At 44.9% G+C, this 23,194-nt stretch overlaps 2 protein-coding genes across 3 annotated transcripts; both read right to left on the bottom strand.

The window, feature by feature from the left end:
- Positions 1-513: 513 nt before the first annotated feature.
- On the bottom strand, positions 514-8,608 carry LOC311365161 (T-cell differentiation antigen CD6-like). Of its 2 annotated transcripts, XM_084484677.1 has the most exons (13): positions 8,511-8,608; positions 6,852-7,151; positions 6,364-6,690; positions 5,238-5,552; positions 4,955-5,017; positions 4,411-4,554; positions 4,196-4,294; positions 3,867-3,956; positions 2,933-3,004; positions 2,573-2,641; positions 2,395-2,478; positions 1,650-1,763; positions 514-1,412 (listed from the first exon to the last, which is right to left on the bottom strand). In XM_084484677.1, exons 1-13 carry the CDS (start codon positions 8,560-8,562, stop codon positions 1,297-1,299), a joined length of 1,845 nt encoding a protein of 614 aa, XP_084340803.1. In that variant the 5' UTR covers positions 8,563-8,608; the 3' UTR covers positions 514-1,296. The 2 variants fall into 2 exon arrangements, with proteins under 2 accessions (XP_084340803.1, XP_084340804.1); XM_084484678.1 differs by lacking the exon at positions 3,867-3,956.
- Positions 8,609-9,363: 755 nt separating this feature from the next.
- Positions 9,364-22,997, bottom strand: ints8 (integrator complex subunit 8). Its single transcript, XM_084484528.1, has 28 exons — positions 22,870-22,997; positions 21,983-22,121; positions 21,260-21,434; positions 20,692-20,832; positions 20,333-20,404; positions 20,120-20,171; positions 19,657-19,842; positions 19,282-19,389; positions 18,685-18,837; positions 18,243-18,343; positions 17,663-17,804; positions 17,104-17,174; positions 16,795-16,970; positions 16,116-16,246; positions 15,781-15,891; positions 15,146-15,350; positions 14,355-14,476; positions 13,905-14,089; positions 13,238-13,271; positions 13,073-13,132; positions 12,703-12,764; positions 12,312-12,430; positions 11,806-11,909; positions 11,266-11,316; positions 10,992-11,065; positions 10,835-10,899; positions 9,846-9,889; positions 9,364-9,560 (listed from the first exon to the last, which is right to left on the bottom strand). Exons 2-28 carry the CDS (start codon positions 22,113-22,115, stop codon positions 9,444-9,446), a joined length of 2,994 nt encoding a protein of 997 aa, XP_084340654.1. The 5' UTR covers positions 22,116-22,121; positions 22,870-22,997; the 3' UTR covers positions 9,364-9,443.
- Positions 22,998-23,194: the final 197 nt, after the last annotated feature.

Raw genomic sequence — 23,194 nt, 5'->3', positions numbered from 1 at the left:
ATCAGCTTTGCAACAATCGTATTGATTGATGTTGTGAGATATGCTTGATGATGTACAGCTGCTGCGAATTAAACGTCTCTTGTGCTAATGAACAAAGACGGACCTTTACCGGGGCCTTGGGTTTCAAACTAACCTGATGTCGCTTTACCTATTAGCCCTCCTTGATCACACTGCGGACACTCCTGAGTTCCCCTTCAAAGTTGTTTTTACTTTTCTTCCTTCCCCACCAACCGCTGACTTAAGTATGAATACATTTTTGTCACAAGTTATTATTCGTTGGAAAACGTAATTGAAGGTTCATTTAAACAAAAACTAAAAATACATACGGACACACTATTCCTGTTGACTTTGCGAGTAAGCATTTTTCTCTGGAAGTAATTGTGCGTGTATTTAGATATGAACCTACAGTTCCCCCTTGTGGCGAACGTGATATATATTTATTTATTTATTTATTTATTTATTTATTTATTTATTTATTTATTTATTTATTACGCTTCCTGAAGCTAAGTCCATAAGGTGGTGACCGTTGGTTAGAATCCAGAAATACAATATCCAGGGTGGTTATGAAAATAAATAGATGTTTCAAAAATATGTTCCAATGTTAAATAACAATTTCTTATATTCAAGGTATCAATGTATTACATCTGGTGTGTTTATATTAAATAATACTAAAATAAGGTATTGTGCCCAGTGTCTGATATTTATGCCGCCTTCAAAACGCTCTGAGTTTCTGTTAAGTTCGGAGGTTCGGACCTTAAGCTCAGAAGAAAGTGCTTTGAACACTGTGTTGGATCGTAGTTTTGTTCTCTGAGTTTTGTGCGGAAGTAAAGCAACCCGAGTCCTCTGAGTTCACGTCACAACAATGGAGGCCCATATCGCTGTCATTATATTGATAGACTAAAGTGAACTTGCAGTAAACATTAAGAGGCAAACTTAACATCCATTCTAACATTTGCATTATGATACATTGCTTACAATTATAAACAATCCCCTGATAAATTGTCACTCATGTTCAACTATCGCAAGCAGTTCTAATAACTGATTCATCTGATTCAGCAAAGAAGCGCAAAGAGGCCCCTGCTGGCATCCATACTTGTTGCTGTTATGAAGTCTAGTCTCAAGAAAGATTTTATGTCATAGCCTACGCACTTCTGAGTGTGTTTCCTGAACGCTCTTATTTCAGAAGAAGAGAAGGTTTACGTAAAGACAAGTAAGAGCTTCCGAACCTCCGAGCTGTTTTGAAGGCGGCATTAACATTCCACGCATTCTGAGGTCAAAGTTCACTCCATCCCATGTTTATGGATTGACTACATCGTCGTAATCATCTGTGGAAGAGGAGTGGATATCAGGGCTGACAGGGGAATAGAGGTCATCCTCGTCGTCATCATCATCATCATCATCCCCACCGTGACCTAAAATAATCAGGACATGGTACACAACAATGAAGTGCTGGAAAACGGGCTGGAATAACTCCTAGAACAATACTTCAAAGTAAAAGCACTCTAAAAACACAAAGGTTTGTAAATCAACCTGATATTCACTATGCAAAATGCTGTTAGAATGTAAACTTTACGTCCTGCTGAAGAAATAACTGTGTGTGTGTGTGTGTGTGTGTGTGTGTGTGTGTGTGTGTGTGTTGTTTTGCTCACCTGGGTTCAACATGGCCGACAGCATCCCTCTAGGTGGCTGCTGGTGGCTGCTTGTGGCTGGTGAGGTTGAAGGAACGTCAAAGTCCATGTAGCAACCTCCGGACTGTTGTGGATCTGTCGATACAGCGAGTGGATGACACTGCGGCTTTTAAAATGAAAAACCACTAGAAAGGTTTTGCTTTGAACATCTTTTTTAGGTCATATTCTACATGACATATTTGTTGTATTTGATACTGGATCTTTAGTTGGTTTGAATAGGTCAACAAACATCTCTACTCAGACAGAAAACACACACACACACACACACACACACACACACACACACACACACACACACACACAGTTTCGTAGGACCAGTCCTCTCCAATATGTCTTCAGTATTCAGTGACAGAATTCAAAATGGCAGCTTCCTCGTTACGGAACCGATCTCGGTGACATGAAGGCTATCGCCACGCACCAGATGTGGTGCCCCGCACATCTGCCTTCATGAATGGCTCCCTCTTATGTGTGTGTGTGTGTGTGTGTGTGTGTGTGTGTGTGTGTGTGTGTGTGTGTGTTATTTTTGTGTGTGAGTGTGTGTGTGTGTGTGTGTGTGTGTGTGTGTATGTGTGTGTGTGTGTGTGTGTGTGTGTGTGTGTGTATTATGCGTGCGCGCGTGAGTATATTATATTTGTGTGTGCGTGAGTGTGTGTGTATTATATGCATGTGGTGGTGGTGATGTTGAGGCTGAATGAACGTGACCCACCAGCTGTGACCTGGTCCTCTTTCTGGTCCTCAGAATTCTCGTAGTCTTCCCCAGATGAAGTACTGGAGGATTCAAACGAGTCCGCTGAAGCAGAGGAGGAGGAGAAGCAGAAAGTCATTCTTCTTCCCTTCATAAATCATTCATTCCACAAAGTTGTAGTCGTACAACAATATATTACCGCTGGGGTTGAGGCTTTGATGTTTGTATATCCTATCGCCGTTGACGACTCTGTCATGGTTTCTTGATGCTGAAAAATAACCGTCACTGCATGTCATTTGAATGATCTTAACACCGTGATTTATTATGGAGTTGATTTGTCGTTTGGGAATAAACCAGATTGGCGATGTATTGATTAAAGCTACACAAGAAAGCGCTCCACACTGCGGACATTGGGGTTCAAACCCGGAACCTTTCGGCTGGGAATCAAACCCACTGACCTGCTCCACTTACCTCCCTCATATCAATCAATACATCGAAACATCAACAGAGCTTTGCACTTCAACAGCAACATGTTTTCAAGAATTCCATGTTCACTCACACTCCTGATAGAGACTGTTCACCGCTGAGCCTGATGCAGGGCTGCCCAGGCCGTGCCTGTGACGCTGGGAATCTGAATCCAAAGTGAGGCAAAGAAACGTGGGAATTATCTGCATGTGACGACCTACAAATGACTGAATCTGCCATTAACAATGGCAGATTCTTCCATTAACAGTTCCAACAGTTCCATTAATAGTTTTGTTAGGCAGAGTCAAAGCTCATGTTAAGAATTGTTAGTATATGCTACTCATGAACCTCCTAAAATGGCGCAATTTGATTGGTTTGCTATCTCAGGATATTTGGCAATATCCCATGATTGAGATCTCAAACTCGGGATATTGTTTTCATCGTGCATGACGGTCGTCTCGTCACGCTAATAAAAACAAATAAACCGCTAATAAAAACAAATAAATCGCGGCAAAAAGTGTTATCTTGTTTATTTTTGGAGTGTTCACGTGTAGTATATACTCAGGCTCTGTGAATAGTGGGGAATAGCCTATTCCCCACTATTCACTTTGCCTTCGGCGAATAATTGTTAAATATGTTAAAGGTGCAGTAGGTAAGACTCAAGAGCTAGAATATCTGCATCATTTGTTAGAAATGCCATAGCCGTCCACCAGGTATTAGTGAGTGAAATGCTCTGTGAGAATATTTGCTCCGGTTGACGGTGCATGACTCAGTATGAGACCCTTTTGATTTTAGCCCGCTCCCGGCCATGTCTGTCCAATCAGGGCATTGCTTCACTGATTGGTTCTTAGAATCCATCTACGTCAATCACATGTGCGTGAGTCACTCACGCACATGTGATTGACGCCATTGAGAATTGACGCACTCACGGTGAGTGCGTCAATTCTCAATGGCGGAGAAGCTAAACACGGCAACTTAAAGCAATGGAGAGGAATGATAGAGAAATGTAAGAGGTCGGTGTAGCTCACTGTTAAAGGTGGACATGTGGACAGGTGGTGGATGGCTTGGCTCATAAGGGCCATGGTGTGAGGCTAGCATGCCACTGGGCTTGGAGAGGACTTCAACGAATAGACGCACAACAAATGAGCAACCATGACTATGATGTAATGATTTTATGTTGTAATGTCTTTCTGAACATTCACCGCAACTCAAAAAAAAAAAAAAAAAACTATTACTATTTAAAATGTATTTTTCTGGAGTTCATGCAATATATTACAAATTGCTACTTTTTCTAAACCAAAGGATGTAGATATCTATATATATGTAATAACCTAACCATCATTCTAGCCCTACTCACCAGGGCTCCTGGTGGGGGCCATCTTGACCAGGCTGAGGGCCTCTCTGTAGTCATTCAAAGCCCTCTCTTGATGCTCATCTCTCTGCTGTGTCACCCAAACTGAAGTAGTGTGAAAAAATACAAAGGTAGAATCCATCCTCAACTGTATCAATCACATAAAGATCTCTGATCAAATAAAATTCCTTGTCATCAGTATGTGGAGGTGGGAGAAGTACCTTTTCTTCTTCTACTGTGGAGGCAGAGGACGCAGTTAACCGTGAGCGTCACCAGCAGCAGGACTGACAGAGCCACGCAGCCAATCAACTCGGGAGACAAGGGGAACAGGAAGTGGTCCCGGGCACTTCCTGTTGTGGTGCCAGCTGTGGAAGTAGGGTGTGTAAGAAATAATCCACACTGTTGTTCTTCTAACCTTAATAGAAAATAGTTAAACAGTAAACATAGGAATAGCAATAGAAATAGTAACATATTATATGTAAAGCATAACAAATAAATATAAATTACTAGCAACCATTTAGACATTGTAGTTCAAACCCAGTTCCTTTTGGCTGGTAGTCGAACACACTAGCAACAACACTATCCTGCTTTACTAATTGTATGTAGTGTTCTACTCTCAGTAATTATATATAGAGGGTTTATATGTTGGTATATATAAATATGTATATACAGTCTATACCACCATATAAACACCATATATATATATAGAGGTAGAGCAAGTAAACAAGGCATCTTTTGGGTTTGGGTTAAGGTTAGTTAACTTACCAGTCGTCAGTTCAGTCACTGACGTTACATTAGCAGTGGAGATTGTAGAAAACCCTTGAGAACCTGGTGGACAAGAAAATATGAATCAAATCAATGTTGAGGTCATTTCCCCTCCAAAAAAATATTTTGTATCAATAGAGAACGAAAAAAGGGCAGAGCAAACCACAAAGATACATTCAACCAGTCAAAGCACAAAGCAGCCTCAACTAAACAGCACTTAAGGACTCGCACAATAATGGCATCCCATAATCGGTACTTTCAAAATAAAAGCCCCTTCACTCACCAGCACAGACCAGCCCGGCTGCCTTGGAGCTGGAGCAGAAGTGTTTAACGTTTATGAACTCGCCGCACTGCCAGAGGTCTGTGTGCTCGTCGGCGCACCTGTAGTACCACAGCGGCCCTTCGTTGTGCGTCAGATGGGGCTCGAACTGTGTGTATTTCTGTGGCTCCGCCCCGCAGCCCAGCATGGAGCACACCATGGCGGCCGTCTGTCGGTCCCAGCAGGTGTCACACACCGTTCCCCAGGTCCCGTTGAGGTGGATCTCCACCTTACCGGAACAGCCGTCTGCGCCGCCGGTTAGCCGAACGGCTCTCATCTCTGACAGGGGGGGGGGGAGAGAGAGAGGAGAGGGGGAGAGGGGGAGAGAGGAAGGAGGGAGAGAGGGGGAGAGAGGAAGGAGGGAGAGAGGAAGGAGGGAGAGAGGGGGAGAGGGAGAGGGGAATAGGGGGAGAGGAAGAGAGGGGGAGAGAGGAAGGAGGGAGAGAGGAAGGAGGGAGAGAGCGTAAGAGGGAGGGAGAGGGAGGGAGGGAGGGAGGGAGAGGGAGGGAGGGAGGGAGGGAGAGGGAGGATACAAATGTCAAGTTCACACCCTCAGTTGAACTCAACGTGGTGGAGGTGAACAGAGACTGTTTGAGCTGAAGGAGACAGTGCCTTTCTGTGTTTGTGAACGGTAACATAGCTCTGTGGTAGTGAAGAAAATGTTTGCAGAAGAGATAGGGTGGGTCAATAAAGAAAACAAAGAAAATGAAACACCAACATGGGTCTATGTTAAGGTAGAAGGCCTTATGAAATAAAATACAGCTAGATGTGCATATAACACATGTCCTATAAAACATACAAATAACAGCAGTATTCGCACAAAACAAAACCCCTTCATTTTCACTCACAAAATTTCATCATGATTCATGATCCATTCATGAATCCACGTGGGAAGGATTTGCATCATCCCCAGGTCAGATTTAAAGCTGAGCTTCTCCACTTTCAGAAGGTCTTCTTTAAAGCTGAACACTTGTAGAGAATAAGGCCCTGTCACATTTCTCTCCCCTTAACAAGAACACTTGGAAAATCTAGGGTTAGGACTCAAATCTAGGGGAAGGGGGAGAATTGGGACCGACTTCTTCCTCCTCACCTGAGCACACCACCCCGGCGTCCTCCTTGTGTCCGCAGTCGTGATGCCCTCTGTCCTGCACCATGGGACACGCCCACAGGCTGCTCTCCGCCCCGGTGCACATCAGCTCGTCCAGGTGGATGGGTCCCGCCGTCGCCGGGGGGAACACCCCGCCCTGGCCCGAGACGTTGACCGCGTAGCCGCAGCCCAGCTGGCGACAGACCACGTCGGCGTCGGCCAGGTCCCAGCGGTCGTCACACACCGTCCCCCAGCCACCGCTGCGGGACCACAGCTCCACCCGGCCGCCGCAACGGTGAGCGCCGCCCGCCAGCCGCGCCACCTGGTGGCCTGAGGTGGTATAGCAGTGAATATATATATAAATTTACGTTCCGTTTAATGAATTAATTTTATTTATCAAATTAATTTCAGCATATTTTGTATGACATATTTAAGACAAAACATAACCTCTGTATTATCTCATGTCAAAATGGGTTAAAAATTGACCTTACCACAAACAACTTCGGAAACAACCGAACAGTTATTCCCAACCGTCTCGGTGCAGTTGAAAAGTCGTCGGTCGCGGTAAGAGCAGTCTGCCAGGCAGGCGCTGCTGCTATTGCTGCTGTTGGTGCTTGTGGTGTGGCCGGTCTCAGTCACAGAGTACACCGTGCCGCAACCCAGGTCCGCACAGACCCGGTCCAACAGCTGATCCTTGGAATCCCGGGCGAGAGGAACCGGCCGGCTCTCGTTCCCCTCCGCCGCCAGAGTCCAGGTGCACGTCGCCGCGTGTTGCACCACACGCACGCTGCCTTGGTGGGGGAGACGTTCACATTTATATTCGGGCTCTATGATAGATTTTTCTTTAGAAATATTACAAAAATATCGAAATATTGAAATAGATTTTTGATCGCTTGATTTGATCGTTGGTTGTCACACAAATTAAAATGCCGTTTTCTGTCCCGAAAACAGTTCTAGCCTTACTGCGGTGTGTGTGTGTGTGTGTGTGTGTGTGTGTGTGTGTGTGTGTGTGTGTGTGTGTGTGTGTGTGTGTGTGTGTGTGTGTGTGTGTGTGTCGTGCACCTGCAAAATTATGAAGATAGGATCGACCTCGCATCCGGTGATAGTTGTCATGCATAGAACTGTAGGCTATGCCTGCTGGCAGCGGTGATTTTTTTATGGGTGTGTGGGTGTTGTTGTGTGTGGGCCTTTTTTAATCCATTGTTATCGTTAATACTTTTATCCAGCCTAAGTAAATAATATAAAGAATATATGTTAATATGTAGCCTAATACAACACCAAACTTCATAAAAAAATAAAATAAAGCTATTCTATTTTCAAACTACCTAAAAGACAAATAGAATATCATTATTAAAAATGATTCGGCCTACTGTTGGATTGGTGGGTAAACGTGGAACCCCATTTGCTTCGGACTGGAAGAGATAGGCCTATCCCTATTTCTCGCTCTGTTACACTCTAAATCATGATGTACTAAATGAAGTAGAAAGTAACACTACGGTGTATCTAAAGAAAACAATATGTGGTAGTGAGACCGATTGTGCTTATGACCAGTGTGACAAAATCTACAAACCCTAAAGGCCCACTATTCTCTATAATGTGGTTAGTGTGGTGCGATTGTAACAACACTGAAAATGTCACAACTCCTCAAGCCACTGAGATAGCCTACTCTTGAGGAGAACGCTTCACCGATACAGCCTATAGCCTACCTCAGCTGAATGATTTTGGGATGAAAATGTTAGTTAATTTTAAACCATAATTAAACCTCTCTCACAATGGGATCCCTCATATTGAAATGTCATGAATACGCCTGTTAATATTATAATTAAAGTAGGCCGCCTACGCATAATAATAAATTAGATTTTTTTTTTCATCTCACCCACGCAGCGCTTAACATGCGGGAGACAAAGATAATAATTACTAGAAGAAAAGAGAATAGGCTACATAAAACTTTTTTTGTAAACTTATTTTGTAAAAGGTTATTTTCTAAAGTGTTAAACTTTTAAAAATACAAATTGTAGCAAACGGTACCCACATAAAAACCTGATATTAAAAATATCTCCATAAACCTCCATAAACCTCTCCATATATCTCCATAGACCTACAGATGAAGCATAGGCCTAACAAATAAATAGGAAAATACGGCTAATTACCTTGACAAAGACAGCTTGCCAGCACACAGAAAATGCAGTTTATCAACTTCATTGTCGAGACGATTCTTAGGGAAACTGCTCTTATTGCTGTCGACCTTTCTTTTAACCTCCTCACTGCACACAGGCTTATTTATCTGCTTCCTACTTCACATATTGTGGTTTCCTCTCTCCTGTTATGATCAGCTTCAGATCACAGAACACCATGTTACGAAGCAGTTAGGCAATACATACACAACAATGGCCTTAGCCATTCATCTCAGATGACAATGACCGACAGACATCTTGTTATTACATAGGCCTACCCTTTTGCTTCTTTGGGGAAATAAGATATGTTTATTATGTAAAACAATGTAGGTTATTTGTTGGTCATATTTGGCTGAGGAATTCAGTGTGGAAAGTCGTTTGAATCAGAGAATATTAGAATTACTTTGTTAATTTGTTTACGTTGGTCATTTGATGCAGGGCCAAACAGGCTGTAGCAGTATACTGATTAAGAAAGAAACTCCATACTGAATAGTGTAATATTATGGATTTTTAAAAATTGTATTATATGGACACAAAAAAATATGGGAAGCTTGATTACCTTCTAAACAAAATCAGTTTGTTTAGCAAGTCTGTGAATTCTACATACGTGTGTGCTAACTGAACCCTGCTTGTTGGCACCTTGGTCGTATTCCACATCCCCAGCCTGCTACCCACTCTCACCAGGTGTCTCTCGTTAGCGCCCTAATTACTCCAGTTACTCCCTGTATATAACTAAGTGTAAATGTATTTTTGTTATATAAAAATATTTTCTATGACAAAAATGGGACAAATAAAGCACACAAAAGATTAGCACAATCTTGTATGTACTTAAAAAAGGTTTATTTTTCCGTGACAAAAATAAGAAAACATGTTGGTTTGTGAGTCGGTGTCTGAACACATGGGTTCACATTAGAAGTAGAGCTTAGCCATGGCTTGTAGGAACCGCTTCTTTCGTTTCTGCGCTGCTAACTGCAACACTTCCTCTGGGTTACTGGTGTTGAGCTCTGCCTGGCCAATGGCTTTTATCTAGAGGGAGAGAGAGGGGGGAGAGAGGGAGGGAAGGGGAGGGAGAGGGAGGGGGCGGATGAGCAAGAGTGAGAATGAGAGTGTGAAAGTGACAGCGAACAGGGCGAGGCTGACGTTATTGTGGACTCTCATTTCCCTACAGTCTGCAATAGCGATACCAATCTAACACATTCCACCAGGAGTATGGGACACTACTGTGCCTTCATCCATGGCCGACACTAGAATTTACTTTTTTTATTTACTAGTTGAATACGGGTTGAAGTTGTGCATGTGCACGTCACTTACTGCTATCTGTCTCTTCTCACTCTCCCCGCGCTTGTGATGAATGTCTGAGGGGGAGTTAAAGGGGAACCGCTCCACATTCATGACAGTGTAGTAGTAGTTCCTGTATAGTTCCTGCTAATACAGTTAGTCGACGCATTGTCATCATGGTTGGGGAGCCTGTGTGCTACCCTGGAAATCCAAAGAGCACAATTTGAATTTGCTCAGCGACTCATTCTGGGAACGAGCAATATACCCACTCCCCGCTTCAGTTCAGTTCAGTTCAGTTTCAGTTTATTGTCCCCTAAGGGAAACTTGTCTTGCAGCCAGGTAACATACAGGTACAGTAGCACAACAGATAAACACACATACACACAAATAATAACACCAACTACTATTAGTAAAAACACTGTTACACTACTACTCAACTAGCTAATTGTGCAAATTTAGCAACCGTATTGCACTTGGAATAAAAGAGCTCCTTGTCCTGTTGAGCTTAAAACCAGGGACTCTAAATCTTCGGCCAGATGGAAGGACCTCGAATAAACAGTGCAGGGGATGGTTTACACAGGCTTCCCCTGGCCCAGAACATTAACCAATGAGATCGGTGGGCCAAAAGCATTGCTGTTTTACCGACCGGATACGGCAAGTCTTATCTATTGGTTAGCTCCGCTGGTCTGGATACGTCACCCCTTGTATTCTTCTATTCTACTGATTGGCCGTAGTGTTATCCAATTGCGTGCAGTGATATTTTCAAATGCATGCTTGGTGCCGCCCCTCAAGTTGAGCCATTTTTATTACTCGTTGCCAGACCCTACAGCTTTCTAGATGTGGGTCTGGATTTCCAGGCTACCTGTGCACACACACACACACACACACACACACACACACACACACACACACACACACACACACACACACACACACACACACACACACACACACACACACACACACACACACACACACACACACACACACACACACCACTAGTTTCCGTGGTGGAAGGATACGTGTGAGGTACTCCAGGATGGTGACGTCCCAGATGTAGTCGTAGAAGGAGTCCATGGCATCGTGGCTGGAAGCAGAAGACACTTCAGTTGGATATTGATATGGGTATTGGTTGTGATTGATTGACTTACTAGGGATAATCAATACTTCAGGACGTACCCGTTCTGCTCCTGAAGAGCTTTGAATGCCGTCATGTAGTCCGTTTCTCTGAGGAACTGGCAGAGAACCGCGACCTACATCCACAAAAGAAGAAAGAACTATCATAAAGTGTCCAGGGCATACACAGCAACATTGCAAAACAAAAACATAGCAACGCTTTCGATTATTTAACTGTTTAAGAATATATAGTATTGACACGGTATGGATCTATAACTTCATTTGACCTTTCCTCGTTTTGGCGGAACCCCCTTGGGATTGTGGGTAATGCTCTCACCTGGGTGTGACAGTTCATCATGGAGCAGCACTTAATCATCCTCTTCAGCACCTGCAAAAGAAGGCGTCAGGATTTCAACCAGCAACCTTTAAAATCTATCTGGTAACTTTTGAACTTCTCTCCAGATTAGAATCGGTTGAAGCAGAATGCGCGTTTCCCTGAATGACACAGCCAACAAGATCACATCATCTCTTTTTGCTGCACTTCCCACAGTTATCATTTGTCTGTTTAATTGAATGATATAGGTGCCTATGAGGCCACCCCTCTTAACTTTACACTATTCAGTCTGTGGAAGGAGGGGTCCCTCTTCTATATTCCTGCTCCACAGTCTTCCTTTACCTTCTGGTGGCTTAGGGCCTGGGGGTGTGGCATGATATGGGCCTGTGAAGCCCTTTGAGACTGTACCTGTGATGGTGGGGCAACACAAGTCTCCATCGACTGGATGACCCCCCACCAGATAGTTGGGGCTAGGTATGGCTACAGGGGTGCAGGAGGAGGGTTGGGGGGGGGGGGGGGGGGGGGGGGGGCTGGGGTGTCTACCTGGTCGTTGTAGACCTCAGGGGGTACGGGCCTGGTGAAGAAGTCTGAACACACGGCGCCCGCCTGCAGGTAGAAGTGCAGAGCGGCCGAGTACTGGCTGGTCACTGGGCGGAGGAGGAAGAGGAGGAGGAAGAGGAGAGTCACAAGGCAGCCATCTTGGACAGGAAGTACCTACAACAGTCTTCATTCAAGGGATCCACAGAGCAACACAGTGGTTCTTGTCCAGCAGCAAATACAATTGGTTTAAAAAAGTACCAACAAGGAGGGAGTTTGTATTGCCAATATTCATGAAGCTCATTGGTTAAAAGGACTGAATTTATGTGAATGCTTTCATCCCAAGCAACCTTGTCAGATACAGCACATGACACTAATGAACGAGTAGGGGTGAACCGAGGCAGGTCCGACTCTGGGCAATCGGGATCGAACCAAGAACCTTGGGGATCGAACCAAGAACCTTTTGGCTTGAGTCAAACCCCCTTGATGACAACACTATCCTACTGCCGTACCAAAGTAGATGTCCGCCTGGGTGATGAGCCAGGACTGGTTGTTGGGGTTGAGGGTGAGGGCGTAGGAGACCAGCTCCTTCACCGTCACCGCCACCGCCTCCACATCCACCGCCTGCAGGCTGCACACCAGACGGAGGGAGAGGGTGGAGCACAACATGAGGGCGATGGGTGGGGTCAGCTTTTTGTGATGGTTAAAACAATACCTAAATAACAACTACAGAATAATGTTCAATTATACTCAAATATACTTAATTATAAAAATAAAGTTGTGGCATCCGAATCAGTTTGGTGATAAATAAAGCGGTATCGGTATACATCGCTACATATAACACGAAACACCTAGATACGACCAGACCAAATAACAGCGATAACACTGGGAAGGAGGGCTTACTTGAGTAGAGTGGAGGGCCAGATAGTGAGGTGTTCTGCTGTGACTTCATTCACAATATCATCCTTGAAATGAGAGGAAAGAGAAACATTTATTAACTGACAGAAACAGGGTTAAACACAGCCAAAAGAACAGTGAACACGTAAAAATTATCATCATATCATCATAACAATTAATATCAGGTGAAGAGATTGCATCGCAAGTCAAGGGAAACGCCAGAAAGCAGCTTTTGCAGCAGTTGGTCAATCTGAATTGTTTCCATTAGCTAGTATCACTGCGTCGGTCATCTTCGTTACCTTGGCAACCAAGGTAACGAGGAGGCGAGGGGGAGAGAGCGAGAGAGAGAGACCTAGAGACGGAAGGTGAGACTCACCCGCACAATGCTATGGAGTTTGACGAACAGGGAGATGAGTGCAGTTAGCACCAGTGGTTCCTGTCAGAGTTAAGGAGAACACTGTTAGGTTTGATACATATACATCTTAAGCCTTGCAGTAACTGTTAAGACCAACATGTTTTACACAATGTATTCTGTGCTCACCCTTAGCTTCTTGACAAAAGTGATGAACTTGCTCCTAAAAACAGGTCGGAAGAACAAAGAAAAGTATTGGTAAAGATGGCTGCTACGAAGCTCTCATGAAACATGCTAGCATGTATAAAAATCGTTATTCAATATATTTAACTTGTGAATATGTCTTCTGTGATCTTGAATATAGTAGTCTATACCATTTTGTCCCTGTTGCTAAAATAATATCGTAATTTAGAAAATACATCTGTGTAAAATCCAATGTTTCTCCCAGTATCCAGGATATGAACGTTCTGCTCCGAACTCAGAGACAGTCAGTGAGCCTTTTCAGAGACAAAAATCTCATACTCTGACTTTGAGATCTGTTACCATCACACTTACCGACAACGAATGCTTTTTTGTGTATTTTAACCCCCTAACCATCATGTACATACAATCAAACATCATCTGTGGGACCACAATGGAAATAAGCCTTCGGGCTTTACTGTGTCATCCCTGACTATTCATGTATTTTAATGTATGACACGGAGTGCTGTTCATATTTTATATCAAAATGGTCAAACAAAATCAATCAATCAATCAATCAACGCAAGAACAAACTCCATTCCATCAATTCCATTCCACATCCATCTCCCAGGTCAACCCATCATCCATCCCCTCCGGTGAGCAGCAAACCACGGACCGCTGCATGATGCCCATGCTGGACTCGCGGTGCTTGATCAGGCCCATGCGGCCGTCGCTGTTCCTCTTGTGCTGCACCGACATGCTGCAGATCTGCACCACCACCTCCCACAGCTCCTTGGCCGTGCGCCGGCTCTCTTTAGGACCCGGGAGCTCCTTGCAGGTGGAGGCCAGCAGCTGACCCAGCTGACAGGGATCAGGTGAGGAGGTGAGGGGGTCGGGAGGTGCAGGGGAGGGGGGCGGGGGGCGGTGAAAGGGGTGGAAGAAAGTGTGATTTGGGGGATTTAGACCACATGGGCTGAAATATTACCCAGGGTGCCTTGCTGCTGAATGTAACCGACCCAACTAACATTTCGGTTAAAGATTAAAAATTTGTGGTTTATTTTGTCAGTGATAAAAAGTTGGAGGGAGGGGGAGGCAGGAGAAAGGAGTTGGGAGGAACCAGGCTCACCTTGATGTAGGGGTTGTTCTGGACCAGGGGCGGAGGCACCTGTAGGGTCAGGTAGTCGTTCTCCCGCCAGTTTAGCATGAAGGCCACACACTCCTCCCCCACCACCTGCCTCAGGGGGAGGTCTGAGGGGGGAGACAGAGAGGGTCAAACATCATGGCCAGAGGAACAGTTACCACCTACACACTTCAAATTCAGTGTAATTATGAATACTCAACCCGATACTTTTGTAGATGAATAATAAATGCTAAAGGAAAAGTTTTTTCCCACAAGGTGTGATGTTAATTAGCCATTACAAGCCATGTCAAAATCGACCCTCGAGTGACATCACAAATGTGATGTGTGTCCACCTAGACGTATGGTTGATAGATCAGCCTACCAGTTGCGACTGCACACTGGACAGGCTGGTAGGCCGAGCACTTAGTAATTATTGACAATTGTATATTCATATTTTGCTAAACGATTAGTTCATCATTGACTAAAAGTTGTACCGACAGCAATATATTGTTTCTCCTTCTTCTGCCAAATGTACTTATTGTAAGTGGCTTTGGATAAAAGCGTTTGCTAAATGCCCTAAATATAAATGTAAACGCTTATGAATGACTTAAGGCAGAACGTTATTTAAGTGTTAAAAACACCAACAAAGTCAATGCGTTTGATGGTGTCCAAAATTGCCGCCCCCGCCTGCCCGCCCGCCTACCCCCCTCTCCCTGTGTCACCGCCCCGCTCTCCAGGTAGCCCCACCCCCCTCTCCAGGTAGCCCCGCCCCCCTCTCCCTGTGTCTCTTAACTCACCATGGATCCTCATCTCCAGGTAGCCCCGGACGCGGCTCACCAGGTCGGAGGAGGGCCGGTCGCGGCAGCCCTCAGCGGCCAGGGTCTCGTGGGCGCGCACCTCCAGCAGCAGCATCTCGTTCAGCATCACCTGGCGCAGCCGCGGGGAGAACTCCGTCACCAGCTCCAGGCAGGCTGAGAACAGCTGCCGGGCGTGGCCGAAGTCCTGCAGAGAGGGGGGGGGGGGGGGGGGGGGGGGCAGTTAGGGCGGCCAATGCATCATGGGATTAGAAGTTAGAACGCAGGACGGTAGCGGTTGTTTACGTTTTAGTTCAGCAACTTTAAAGTAAGAGACAATAAAGTAACGTAACTTTATTGTGTAGGACAATTAGAAAATTCTTTATTCTAGATAATAGTAGGTAATAGATGGTCATTAAGGGCATGTTGTTAAATTAAGTTTACAGGTAGTATGTGGACATGGGCATGGGCATAAACCCATGGACATGATATGAACCCAAAACCTTTCGGTTCTGGGCTCATCCCTTCTTCACCCTAACCATCATCCATATTGAATCAAAGCATTGTAAGTACAACATCGTAACTCTGACATCTAGCTGTAACTGAGGACGAATAGAGTTAGCGTTTAAACAACAAACCTTTATGGTGATACAGTGGAGACCCTTGGCCATCAGTATGTAGACCAGGTCTTTAGTCAGGGGGTCTTTGATGCCCAGGATCACGTTGATGTAGTCCGGGGGGACCTCCCACTGTGATACACACACACACACACAAATAAAAAAGAGTGCATTAGTCAAGCTATAAGTGCATTGAAATACAAGGTAGGACAGCAGTTTGCAGCCTTTTCACTGGAACCCAAACAGGAGTAACACAACTGCTGCTTCTACCACTGCAAAGGTCATCAGTGAGTTCCTCAGACGACAGGGACAGGGATGTGGGACAGGGGTGTGTGCTGCGGCGGGTGACCTCTGACCTTGCTGTTGATCCTCCAGAAGTGCCTCTGGGCCATGCCATGGACCTCAATCAGGATCTGACGCACCCTGCGGGGCTCCAGGGACAGGATGAGCTGCTGCTCCAGCTGCCCGATGCTCACACTGGCCGAGGCTGCAGGGGAGAGAGGGGGAGAGAGAGGTAGCGGGTGAGAGAGTGAGTGAGACAGGGTGGGAGTGAGAGAGAGGGAGGAGTGTGGAGAGAAAGACAGAGTGTGAGTGATTGACAGACAGACAGACAGACAGACAGACAGACAGACAGACAGACAGACAGACAGACAGACAAAATTGAGTGAGAATGCCAGAGAAAGTGTGCGAGCAAGGGGGAGAGATTGAATGTGAGTAAGTAGCATAGTGAGTGACAGTGTGTGTAAGGGAGTGAGTGTGTGAGTGAGTGTGTGTAAGACAGAGTGAATGTGTAAGTGAGTGTAGTTAAGAGAAAGTGAGAGTGAGCATAAGCAAAGATAGAGTGAGAGTGTGTGAGTGAGTGTAAGACAGAGTGAGAGTAAGTGAGTGTAAGCAGAGAAGACAAGATTGTCCGAGAATTTGTAAGACAGAGTGAGAGTCTGTGAGTGTGTGTGTGTAAGACAGAGTGAGTGTGTGAGTGAGTTTAAGACAGAGGGTAAGAGTCAGTCAAATGCTTGGTTCTCTTCCCCTGGGTACCTGGGATGTCGTAGAAGGAGGGAAGGGGCTTGGCGCTGAGGTTGATGGTGGCTGACCTCTTCCTCATCTGCTCCACCAGCACCTTGCGCTCCTCCTCCCGCAGCAGCTCCATGAACAGCTTGTGGGAGGACACCACGAACACCAAGGGCAGCTCCTCCAGGCTCTCACACAGAGTCCTGGGGGGGGGACGCAGGGCTTCAGCATGTGGTTCCTAATCTCCCTTTTCATTTAGTATTTAGCATTAGCATTGCTTTCCTGGGCTGTACTGTGCTTTTTCAGTTCATACAGTTCATTAGGAAAATCTCTCACTTCATGAAGTTGGCCATGTTCTGTCGAGATGTCTCGGAGGGCCGGTCCTTTTCCAGGGACCGCGTGCACACCTGCAAGGTGACGATATTGAGTGATTTTATTGTGCATTGCCTCCAAAACCAAGTTGAAAACAAAGAAATAAGTAAATTCACATTTCCCCAAAAAGATCAGATAAAAATGGTACTATAGTTTGAGGACACTCAGACTTTGATGGAATCACATAACTGGATACAATTTCAGATAATAAGTCAGATAACAAGAAAAAGTTAAAGCTGCACTATACAACTTTTCCACTTCAGCTTTTTACTCCAATAAGAACAAATCTGAAGTTTCTGAAGTTTCTAAAAAAAAAAAAAAAAAAACACACCCAACCACGAGTCAAAGAGACTGATGGGCTATTCACTGTTACGACAGCATCTCAAGCCCCTAGAGGCTGCCAATGGGAACACAAACATAGTGCCACTTTAACATACAGTGCTATAGAGGTGGCGGCCCTGCTAATGGGAACACAAACATAGTGCCGCTTTAACATACAGTGCTATAGAGGTGGCGGTCCTACCTCCAGGATGAAGTCGACCAGGCGCTTGCTGGGCTTCAGTAGCAGCTGGTGGAAGCGCACGCTAAGCCCCTCCCCTTGCAGCGCGTCCCGCACCGCGTTACAAACGCACAGCTGCTGGCATACGTCGTCCAGACCCCGCTCCCTAGCAACACAACCGACAACCAACACGATAGTGAGGTGTGTAGCAGTGGTGGTGTTGATCATTATAGAGAGCATGCAAGTTATGAAGTAAGTCAGGTTCCTGCTAAATTTCTTCCTGAAAAGGATTGGTAAGTGAATTCCAGTTAGTCAATACTGTTTCTGGGGTGTGATTATCAGCTTTATGTTGACAGTAGACTACAAAATACTAGAATATATAATTTTAAGGATTCATCCCATTATATTTTGGCATAGTAGAGTAGGTATTTGGTGGTTTTGAGTGTATTTATTAGTATTTGGTAGTTTTCATGTATTGAGGAATATTTGGTAGTTCATGTTTTTAAGAACATTTGGTTGTTTTCATGTATTTAAAGTATTTGTATTGTATAGTATTTGGTATGTATTTATAATATGTGGTATCATTGAGTAGAGGCGGTCTCACCCTTGCTGGGCTTTATGGAGGTACTCTCGGAGGACAGACTGTCTGAGGTGGTTTGGCAAACTGTGGCTGGTGTTGTCCTGGATGAAGGCCTCCACAAGAGCCTGTGGAGACATGGAGAAACACGGGGACAATCGTGGGTAGTGACACAACGTAGCACTCAGTATTGTGGTTCATCACGTGGCCTGAATCTCCAGCTTTTAGGTTTGAAACAGTTTGAAACAACATCATCATCAATGATGCCCCAGTGAACGTGTACTCAGTATGTTGCTGCATACTGCAAACTTTATACTTTGGTTTACTTTAATAATTACAAGTGCACTATCCATCCATCCATCCATCCATCTATATATATATAGCAATCCCCCAGAACCAAACATGGGGTCACGACCCACAGCTTGAGATACGCTGCCATCATGATGTCAGTGCAGCATTTTGTTCCAACCTGGTGGTTGTGAGTCCTGATGAGGCTGTTGATCTGGCCATAGGGTGTTGCCGTGGCGTCGGCTGGGCCCTGGGTTCCGGTAAGCGCCCGGCAGGCATTCCAGTAGCCGGCCAATCGCTTCTCATCCAGGTGGACATGGATGGAGGAGCCAAGCTAAACCACGCCCACAGTAAACAAGAGTTTATAAACATGTCTCAGCCTGGTTCCAATAGGGCCAATGGTGTTTAACATGGGAACAATTAATACACCCTGAACTCAGTGATACAAGATAATTCCTTTTAGGTAAGACAAGCAGAATCTGTTTCCAATATCTTTTAACAACTGTTTTTAACAAGTTTTGAAGATCATTAGTTTGAAATAGTCCAAGGCAATTAAGATTTTTTGTGTTTTTTGTGTTTAAAACATAGAATTCAACACCACATAACACCATAGCATAGCTATCATACTGCAGTATAACAGCATAACAAATGCTGTTATACTGCAAATATTGCAAATTATACTGCAAAACAAATATTTCCCTAATACACTTTTGAAGCCATTTTAACATGTGGGTGATAACATACTAATATGTAAATGTTAAGGATTCTGGCCTCCTACCTTCTGTAGGAGGTCCCTGGTCTGTCTGAAGTGCTCCATGGCCTTCCCGTAGGCCCCCTGGTCAGTGCAGCCCTGCTGGAAGTAGATACCTCCCAGGTCGTAGCGTACCTGGATCACACACAAGCAGGTTAGCATCGGTGTACAGTCGCCGGCAGTGCAAGGGACGTTTTTTACACTGTAAAAAAATATATAATTTCTTTAAGCTTTTAAAACAACTCAATGAATCTAATTATTGAAAGAACAACCACCAAGTACTCTTCTAAAGTACATCATCAAAAAAAATAATACACATTTTGTATGTGTACATCAGTTTAAAACTGCGCTATCCTACAAAACACGCTCGGCGTCGTCACGGCCACCACAGGCCCCGCCCACCTGGCAGTGCAGCTCGTGGGCGCTGATGCGGAGCCCCGCGGTCGACGCCTCCGTCTCCCCGTTGGCCGTGGCGGCGGCGTCGGCGCCCAGCAGGTCCAACGTGCGCACATTGTGCACGTAGAAGTCCTTGTGGAGCCGCAGGGCGCCCTCCAGCACGCTGATGGAGTCTGCAGACTGCTCCTTCAGCTGCCACGGCAACCACAAAACAAACAACAATGACACAGCATTGAGCTGTTGAGTGCACAGGTTTCAGTACGAGGCGATGTTGCAGAAGTTTAGGGCTGACAATGTGTGGTGAATGATTCATTTGAACTGCAAATTAAACTTTGAACCTGTGTGTGTGTGTGTGTGTGTGTGTGTGTGTGTGTGTGTGTGTGTGTGTGTGTGTGTGTGTGTGTGTGTGTGTGTGTGTGTGTGTGTGTGTGTGTAAAGGACATGGTTGGTGTGTTTTAGGTTTACACACCACAATGAGGATGTTTTCTGTCATCTCCTTCTCCTGCTGGATAATATTCAACCTAGGGAATAGAACAGCAACAGAAATGTACAAGGTTATCATGTGGGCATTTTCCATACGTTTGTCTGCAAACAGAAGATGATGCAGACCATGTTGTTTCACTCCACCTTCTACTTGTAAACCGAGTATGGGACAAACAAGCAAAGAACCGATGAAACCTACATGTTCATCTGATGGGGTCCAGGTTTGGTCTGCTTCTCTGGGAAGCTGCTCAGCACGATGGTCCTGATGGCCCTTCACAGACAAAAACACAAACATACTGGATATGCAAACACATCTTTGTTGCTTTTCTTGAGTCACAGAGAAAGAGCACACAAAAACTATTTTTTTTTGCCAAATTAGTTAACAAGATGTGTGTGTCCATCCAAATGAGACAAATGTCAACCAAATTCAGGAAATTGGCAAAAGAATTGACACCACATTTTTCAGCATTTCCATTCAGGTTATTTTAAGAGCAAATTAAAGATGCACATAAAACCAACAGGTGGATGGTTTCTAAGGAATGGTTCTGCGGGACCCACCAGCGGTTGTAGATGAGCACGGCCATGGCGGTGGTGGGTGGCAGGGTGGAGAGGTCCAGGTCGACGTGCTTCACCCCTGGGGGGACCTTGCTCACACACAGCAGCTCATTCAGCAGCATGTTGAGCACCGGGATGCTCAGGCTGCCGGGGTGGAGGGGATACACACACACAGAATATGATAAAACAATGTTAGTGAAACCACCCCGGCACCCTCAGGCTGCCGGGGTGGAGGGGATACACACACACAGAATATGATAAAACAATGTTAGTGAAACCCCAAGGACAAAACACAAAGGCATACGGAAGTTAAAGTGAAGCAATGTTGTCCTAGGCCTAGATAAAAAGATGGGTGTCAGAGTCTATAGTCTGTTGTAATCAGATTATATTTTAGATTTCTTGCGCCAATGATGTTTCGATTTTGTTCAGGTATATCTGCATTTCACTACCACACACACTCCCTCCCCCTAACACTCTCTCCCTCACACTATCTCTCCTCTCTCTCTTCCCCTCTCTCTTTCCCTCATACTGTCTCTCTCCCCCTCACACCCTCTCCCCTAGGAACCCCTACCCTTTCTCCAGCAGGTCCAGGTCCCATCTCATGTGGGCGGCTATCTTGAGTGCCAGCAGCTTGAGGGTGCGGTTCCTGCGGTTGTCCACTGGGGGCTGCACCTGGTTCTGCTCGTTCAGCGACGGCTTGGATGCCTGCTCCAGGAACTGGACGATCAGCTGGGCGGCAGTGGGGTCTGCACAGGAACACAAATATAGAATAGTGAACGAAAACCACTGTGTACACAGCTCCTTAGGCACTGACTGAGTATGGAGGAACGAAAATCTATCTTTGAGGAATTTTTAAAATGAAGCTTTAAAATGCATAATGCACATGTCTTCATAAGGAAAGGGACCTCTTGAGCGCTCTCTTAAAATGTGTAATGAACCTTGAGTCAAAGCATAGGTAACCGGTATTAACAGATATACATTTAAAAATAGATTTGAGAAAATTTAGGGCAGGAAAGTGTAGCGGCTAGGGTGTTCAACTCCCAACTGCCAAGAAGGTACTGGGTTCGATGTCCTAAACATACCTGTACCCAAGATGCCCTAACCCCTAAATGCTCCTCAATACCAAAGTCATTCACTGAGGTCACTTTGAATGAGAGCATCTTCTAATCAAAATGACTCAGTAGTACATAGTAACTACTATGTAGTAGGTAAGTACTACTATAAAAGTAACAAGCCCAAGTTCATCAAACATCATGCTCCCTCTTAGAGACCAAAGGTTCAGAGCGGAACTGACCCGGGCTGGCCTTGTGGAGGTGTGTCTCCAGCAGGCTTCCGTCCAGCAGGAACTCAAACCAGGAGGTCTGGACTGGAGAACTGGGGCGGCCTCCGGGGGCGGCGCCGACCCGCTCCGCTGCCTCCGCGCTCATCTTGCCCTGGGGTCAGACAACCACAGTATCAATATACATTCAACCATTACAGGACGCTATGTATGTATGCACATGTCATGTGTCTGTGCTATTCCCAGTTCCAGAGGTGCCGTTATGCAGCTAAACCTCCTACCTCTGTGATCTCAAAGGACGGAACCCTGTCAGGGACATTTTCTAAACAGATGAATGAGATGAGATGAATGTTTTGTACTTGAAATATAATCTACTGTGGAAACTGTAATCCAAAGGGAGACGCAAGATGGCAAGGTGGGGGTTTATGTGTGATTTATAAACTCATTGAAAGTCAAGGAAAGGTATGGAAATGATTAGTGCCCTCCTTGTTGTGAGTGGAGCAGTAAACATGAAACAATATGAAAGACACTTGTGTCCATACTGCATGGAGGTATTGAAACTATAAGTGCTATTAGTTTGTTGCATGGGCATTGTAGTTGATTCAAAGCAGTAGGATTGCATTTTAGCAACCCAGCAGCTGTTGATTATGAGATGATCTGACAGCACACATGCAACTGCATGTAACTCGGCTTATAGATGCCATTGAAAATACACAATGGAATATCTCAGAAGATGATACCCAAACTACACAATAGAAAGATATATGCAACTAACGTTAACTAATGTTTTGGAAGAACTCAATATATCAGGAGCATCCTTTCTTTCATTGGATAATGCGGCTGGTTTACGTAAATGTGCGTTAATTAATAATGTTTCCACGGAGACATATCGCGTATCTTACCTCAATGATTGGATAATTAAGCTGCTAAAAAATATGTAAGAAATTTACACACACATTCGTGATAAAATTGAATCGCTAGACTGTTGTGTTCTCACATATTTCCTTTTCTTCATAGCCATGGACTTTCCGCTTCCGCCGTGTCACCAGGGGGATCCAAGCTGCGCTTCATTTGCGCATATTTATAGTTTTTCGTGAGTGCGTGATACATAACTAAACATGTACATTTACTTTGTAATATTTTATTGAGAACAAGTGAAGCACATTTAATTCACCGCACTTCACCCCTTAGTTTTTTCGGGATCTAGGATCAATAAAATATATATTT

Source organism: Micromesistius poutassou, assembly GCF_964030765.1.
Source record: "Micromesistius poutassou genome assembly, chromosome: 20".
Classification (NCBI taxonomy): Eukaryota; Metazoa; Chordata; class Actinopteri; order Gadiformes; family Gadidae; genus Micromesistius; species Micromesistius poutassou.
The sequence above is the reverse complement of the archived record's forward strand: the minus strand, read 5'-3'. Positions and strand labels throughout refer to the sequence as shown.